General features: G+C 34.0%; 1 protein-coding gene across 1 annotated transcript; it reads left to right on the forward strand.

Annotated features, from left to right (window-relative positions):
• The first annotated feature begins 591 nt into the window (after positions 1-591).
• LOC114249966 (protein lifeguard 4) lies at positions 592-6,069 on the forward strand. Its single transcript, XM_028183695.2, has 5 exons — positions 592-781; positions 1,427-1,590; positions 3,119-3,224; positions 3,623-3,774; positions 4,485-6,069. Exons 1-5 carry the CDS (start codon positions 716-718, stop codon positions 4,735-4,737), a joined length of 741 nt encoding a protein of 246 aa, XP_028039496.2. The 5' UTR covers positions 592-715; the 3' UTR covers positions 4,738-6,069.
• Positions 6,070-7,484: the final 1,415 nt, after the last annotated feature.

Raw genomic sequence — 7,484 nt, forward strand, 5'->3', positions numbered from 1 at the left:
AGATGTAGTACGGTTACAGAACATTCTTAGACTATTAAAGTTCAATGAAATAGTTTGGAGAAGATAAAATTTCAGAACACTTTCAGTTGGATCAATTGGTCACGTACCACTAATTATTATATGCTAAGCAAATCATTATTTTTTGAAACGTTTTTATGTCTTTCAGAGATCAGAACCATCACAAAGACAATAAACAAAAACGAAGCAATTGTTGAAATAACTATTATATTCTACCTAAATTATATTCTACCTAATATTATCATTTAATAGTATATCATCACTTCATCATCATAGAATATTTATTTCAAAATGCAAAGTCGAAGGTTAACATTTTATGGCCTAAGATTTGAAACTCAATGAAATGAAGAATCGAAAATTAAAAGACAAAATAGACACTTATAGGAGTTCCATTCTAGGAGAGTGTATAAAAACTGAAAATATACGAAAAATTTAAATTACTATTGAAAATTATGACAATTCTAGGTACTTATCCCACTTAATTAAATTTAATTTAATTCAATTACATACCACTTTTTAGTAGAATGGTTAGATGGTAGATTCTTTTGCGTGTCAAAATTGATAAAACAAACAGTCACTGAATTATGGCTGTCACTGTCAGTCAACGATTTTGTTATCGCAAAAAACACGTAAATTGGGAAAGTCCTACAAATAGTATACGTGATAAATTGTTGAAAACCCAACTAAATTTGTGAAAATGGCTTCGATACCTTTAATGTACGCCCAAGAAGACTGTGAACTAGGAGGGAAGGAATCTGTTGAGGTAATATTCTATAATATGAACAAAATATGGTGACAATAAATACAATTTAATAGAATCATTTAATATTGCGACCTTCATCAGCAATGAAAACAACGTTGTAACGGTCTCTAATTTCTTTTAAGAACAAAATAAACGTTTCAATTTGAGATATTGAGAATGATATTATTGTACAAGCATGTAAAATATTACAAGAAAACATGCAGGAAGCAAAATGCCTTCTGCTTTCTTCTACATATCACTAAATCTTATTTATTCTTCCCGTAGATAAGATAATAATAGTATTCAAATGACAATTACGATGTATTAAATCTATCCGTTCAGAACACTGTTTTTGCCTGTTTCTCCACCAACAGCTGATACTTATTCATCCTACTTATTTTCGACATGTCAATAGCTTAAATTTTTGTTACTCTAACTGGGTAGTGCAGCCCTACATTCGGTTCTCTCTTCGAAGTCACTAAGATGATGCACCAATATTCAGATTTAAAATACTATAGTCCCGTTTTTCTAATTCCTGATTTAAATTAATGAATAGTATTGGTATTGTGTTACTGGTTTATACTTATACTTACTAGACAATTTACTTTTTTTCACATATTTGTAAGTAAAACTATTGCTTGTATGTAATTATTTAAAAAATTCTAGGATGACTTTGCATACCGCAACAATGTAATGAATGCTGAAAGGGAGATCCGTCTCGCCTTCATACGGAAAGTCTACGGTCTCCTGACAGTGCAGCTCCTGGCTACGGTCTCCATTGCGGCTGTATTCATGTTTGTTGAGCCTGTACAAACATTTATACACACCAAGTATGTTTAATCTCATCCCTAAAATATACTTTTTAGTTGCACCCAATCTTCCTAGTATTTAGCTTCACAGAATACTTAAAATGTTAATGATATTGCGTGTTAAATTTGTCTGGGACAACCAGTTCCAAAATTGAAATTCAATTAAAAATAAAAGAAACATTGTACTTGCATATAGCCGCGGAAAGAACATAGTTTAATGTAATAAATTAGGATAGTCAAATAGGACCTGTCAAAAAATTATAGAAAAGAGCACATGAAATATCAAGAAAATAATACAACTTAAAGATTAATCTTAAGACGACATTATATTTATATAATAATACTGAGAAGAATAAGGCAGCTTACATTCTGATGATAGGGCTGTGGTTTTAAAAAATACTTATAATTGAAAATAGCAAATAATAGAATGAAAAGAGAACTACTCAGATAGGTCTTTGTTTATGCTGATGCCATTTTACACAGGGGACCCATGTGTAACTAATTAAACAGTTAAATCTATGCAAGTCGCATACATACTTTGTGCACTACAACTGTATGAAGTATTAAACTGATCTAACTTATTATTGAATAATTTCATTGAATAAAAATGCAAATTTGCAACTGATAACTTAGTGTGAAATTGACAGTGTAGTGCAATTTTACAAACAAACACACACACACACACACACACACACACACACACACACACACACATACACACACACACACACATACACACACACACACACACACACACACACACACACACACACACACATAATCCTGTCTTTAATATTTGTGGTGTATTAACTGCTTGATTTGATGATCAATTTATAACCAAAGCTATGCACTGTATTAAAAAACAATGCATGAAAACAGTGTTTGAAGAATTTGTAGATTATGACTTAACAAACATATAAGTATGTAGCCTCAGTCAAATGCTTAAGTAGCTTAAGCTGTGAGACAACAAACTAAGCAACATGTAAATCAGAAAATATGCTACAACCATTTTATGCTTCCTTTAAATTTGCGTGATTTGAGGCTTGAACATTTAGTATAGGGTTTTAGTGAAGAGTATTTTTATTTATTTTACCGACAATAGAATTCAATAGGAAGTCTTAATAACATTATTCATAAACTGTAAATATGCCAACATATCTTACAAATGCTGTTGACGAAATTCAGGTTTTTTCAGACATATTTTGATGTAGTAATTTCATAAAAAATAAGTGAATTATCTGTAAGATTTGCAGAATATTTAATCATTGTCATTAAATTTGCCAATTACATGGATTGATAAAACTGATTCTATTAATAAGCTAAAAATACAACAAAATCACTTAAAAAATTGTCTTAACAACAATATCTTTCCAAGATTATAAGATCTGGTTATATTGCCTTTAAACTAAATATTTAATATGATCACAGGCGCTCATTGACTCTGGCAACGTCAGAAGTGAAAGAGCTCACTACACATTAGATTGCAAATGGACTTCTGTGAAAATACTACTGAATAACTGGCATAACAATTTGTTGCGTAATATTTCAGTAATTGGATGATGATCATTGCTTTTATCCTAAGCATGGGAACTCTGATTGCATTGATCGTGAAACGACGTGATTCGCCCGCCAATCTATATCTCCTGGCTGCATTTGTAAGTCTCATATTTCAATTGTTGTTATAGATTTTATATAAAAAATGTGTGGTGTCGTGGGACACCGGATAGGAACGAAGTTCCTTATTATAAAATATTAATTTTAAGTTCTATTCGAGGTACAAAGAAAATAATTATTCGGGTATACATTTTTTATAATGATTTTTTTATAGATAAAAAAAATTGATATGTTTTGTACGTTATTATAAAGTTAAGTCGCACACTGTGTGCATTACTAATAAAATTCTTACGTTACGGACGTTTACGTCCCATAAGGAACTTCGTTCCAATAATAATATAATCGCCCAGTAAATAGCCTATTTGATTTTATTATTGTTTTTTATACAAACAAATATGTATTATAGAATTGTATTTCGCTATTTTTACGTTTTTTGCAGACTGTTATCCAAGCGTACACCATCGGCGTTGTCGTGTCATACTACAACACCATGGTGGTGTTGCAAGCTCTGGCTTTAACATTCGCCGTCGTATTTTCTCTCACACTGTACACGCTTAACTCCAAACGGGACTTCTCATTCATTGGATACATGTGAGTATCACATTATTTTGAATAGTTTTAGAATAATAACGGTCGTTCAATTAATATGAATACAATATGGTCACAACTGTTATCTTGTCCTTAAATCTGGAACTCACGATTGCTTCGGACAAAAAAATAAGTATGACTTACTTAGAACATACCCTTCCTAGCAATGAACGCAGGATTTGTATAAATGATGCTTTTCGCCTTTCATTGCTTCGTGGAAATGGATAGGATGGTAATGACTACCCTTGTATTATTATAATAAGCCATATCAAAAGTAAAAAAATATTTATCCCACCATAATAAATACGTACGCAAAACATTCATGCCACTATTTTTTTTATTTTTTTTATTGCTTAGATAGGTGGACGGCTTACAGCCCACCTGGTTTTCAGTGGTTACTGGAGCCCACAGACATCTATAACGTAACCGCACCTTCAAACCGAAACGGATTACTGCTTCACGGCTGAAATAGGCAGGGTGGTGGTACCCACCCGCGCGGACTCACAGGAGTGAAGACAACGGCCTTCAGCGCCTCCTATTCGAAAATATCATTATGATAATTGAATAATTACAGTATGTATAATAGTCGCACAATATAAGATTAGAAAAAAAAACTGTTTGGCCCGAGATCAAATTTTCATCAGCAATGTGGCCCGACTATCAAAATATTTGCCCACCCCTGGACTATAGATACTTTACAATTATTTTTCCAGGCTCGTAGCTGGTTTGACAGTTCTCATTTTGGGGGGTCTTCTTCAGCTGGTGGTGCAGAGCGCCGCCTTCGAAATGGCCCTGTCCATCGTCGGCGCGATATTCTTCAGCATGTTCCTCGTTTACGACACGCACCAGATGATGAGGGTCCTGTCCCCGGAGGAGTACATCTTGGCAACCATCAATCTGTACTTGGACATTCTGAATCTGTTCCTGTACATACTCAGAATTTTGAATGAGTTAAACAGGAATTAATGCATTTAGTAGTCCTTTTGGGAAAAGGGGGGGGTAATTTATACACAATGTATCTAAACAGTTTTCATATACTGTATATTTCAATGGTATTTTATGCATCAATATAATAATATACAGTAAGTCCAGAAAAAATATATATGTACATATATGTTACAATTTGTAATCCCCCTACACCCCAATTGATATCGATATTTATCGATTTAGAATGTATTAGACGAATGCATTAGTAACAGTTTACTTAAAATTCATAGAGTAGCCACGCGCAAAATAGTGAAAGCTTTTATTGTTTATGTATATTTTAATTTTAATTAAATTTATTGAACTGGGCACCGCTGACTTTTTTCCTCCTTAGTCACTTGTAAAATTAAAAGTAAAGTAAAAATTGTTTGTGATGTTTTTTTTTTGCACTTATTTAAAAAACTGATTTTTTATTTATTACTTTTTCTTTTCATACACATTGTGTCCGTGAAACGATTCAGCACATTGATAAAATTATAATACAATGTTTTGACGTTGCAACGATAAGTATAAGATATGGTATTATTATTTTCGCGTGGGCCGAAATGATATAGAGAAAACTGTAGAGTCGAAAACAATATCAATAAATTTTTGTTTTTTGTGTAAATTTTTGTTTGACTTTCATTGAAATTAATTGCATTGGTGAATAATTAATATAGTAATCTATATATTATATATAAAAATGAATTGCTGTTCGTTAGTCTCACTAAAACTCGAGAACGGCTGGACCGATTTGGCTAATTTTGGTCTTGAATTATTTGTGGAAGTCCAGAGACGGTTTAAAAGGTTGATAAATATGAAAATCCTCGGAATTAAATAAAAATAACAATTTTGTTTTTCTTTTTGTTTGTTTTAAGTTTATTTTATACAAAAGTTTAGGTCTTTTATTTATCGATTGAGGCACTACGAAGTCTGCCGGGTCAGCTAGTTAAATTATAATTGTTGTAGCTACTTAATCGATTATTGAAATCTATCTATATAACACCATGATATCACGAAACCAAACGAATAGCTCAGTATTTGGCTATTTTTTATTATAATATTATTTAGAAAAAGGTGTTTACCCTTTTTTTTTCAGAACATTGCATTGTATGTTGACTTTCAGAATATCGTTATTGGAACCAATAAATGTTGAGGTTCGAATTTCTATTTAAATTTTTACTTTGGCTGTGAATATAAATTCTTTTAATATTGTTTGATATAAATGTTTTTTTTCTTAATAGCAAGTATTATGTTTTCGATATAATCACACGATGCTTTGACCGAAATGTTATTTGTATTACACATAAATTTAATAAATAGTTTGGGATGGTATTTCTTTATTTCTATACGATCGAGTTGTGAAGCACTTGTGGTATGCAGATGCCAATTTTCGTTAGCAATTAGAATTATTAATTTTATTGTATTTCTATTTTTCATTTGAAAATATTCTTGAGAGCATTTTCCGGTGTCTGTCCAGTATGCTTAGTGCGAGTTTCTTAACGTTCTGGATAGCGTAAAAGTTAAGCCAATTTTGTATGTTGTTGGAACAGCGCCCCTAGCGGAAAACGTAGGCAAACGTTCCAACTCCATACAAATATGAGTTAACTTTTACGCTATCGAGAACGTTAAAAAGCTCGCACTAAGCACACTGTAGACTGCCTTTCGTGTATGTTTCAATCAACATGAACTATAAAATAAATATCTAATTTTTTTGTTAAGATTAATTTCGTGATCCGGTATTTTCTATGCGTGTGGTATTAGAACCCGTTCACACATGGTCTCCGTTTTACTGGTCCGTTTCGTCGAATACGCTTTTTTTCATCGATGTAGCATGGAGTTGTATGAGCGACTTCACATATGGTATTCAGTATACAGTAAAAAAAAAACGGTCCGGTAAATTATGACATTCCGTTTTGTCATCGAATACTGGATGAACGGAATACGTATCCGTCATGTTTTCGTACAATTTTACCGGATAGAAACTGTGCGGGGGTGAGGGGGCCGGCGGGCGGTACAGCTAGACAAACAAGTTTCGCCCTGGCAGAATAGCGGCGGTATACTACGAATTTGCTTATGAACATCGTATCCAGTAATGACAGATACGTTGAACGTTATACGGTGCCTGTGTGTGAACAAAGCATAATTTTTTGTCGTATCCGTTAAAACGGGTACCGTATACACGGAGACTATGTGTGAACGTAGCCTTCTCCGGACGACCCATGGCAGGCAAATGTGCAGGCGGGTTGGAGATGCCGCGCGCCATCCATGCTCACGTATTGGAGCGCGCGCTCCCTGCCGCACCCGATCCGTACGTTGTCGGTCTTTTCGCCAGCCTCAAAGGTGCCTTTTTTTATTGCTTAGATGGGTGGACGAGCTCACAGCCCACCTGGCGTTAAGTGGTTACTGGAGCCCATAGACATCCACAACGTAAATGCGCCACCCACCTTGAGATATAAGTTCTAAGGTCTCAAGTAAGTTACAACGGCTGCCCCACCCTTCAAACCGAAATGCATTTCTGCTTCACGGCAGAAATAGGCAGAGTGGTGGTACCCACCCGCGCGGTCTCACAAGAGGTCCTACCACCAGTAATTACGCAAATTGTAATTTTTGCGGATTTGATTTTTATTACACGATGTTATTCCTTCACCGTGGAAATCTATCGTGAACATTTGTTGAGTACGCATTTCATTAAAAAAATTGGTACCCGCCTGAGATTCGAACACCGGGTGCATCGCTCAACACGAATG

The sequence above is a fragment of the Bombyx mandarina genome, chromosome 15 (assembly GCF_030267445.1).
Source record: "Bombyx mandarina strain Sakado chromosome 15, ASM3026744v2".
NCBI classification, from domain to species: Eukaryota; Metazoa; Arthropoda; class Insecta; order Lepidoptera; family Bombycidae; genus Bombyx; species Bombyx mandarina.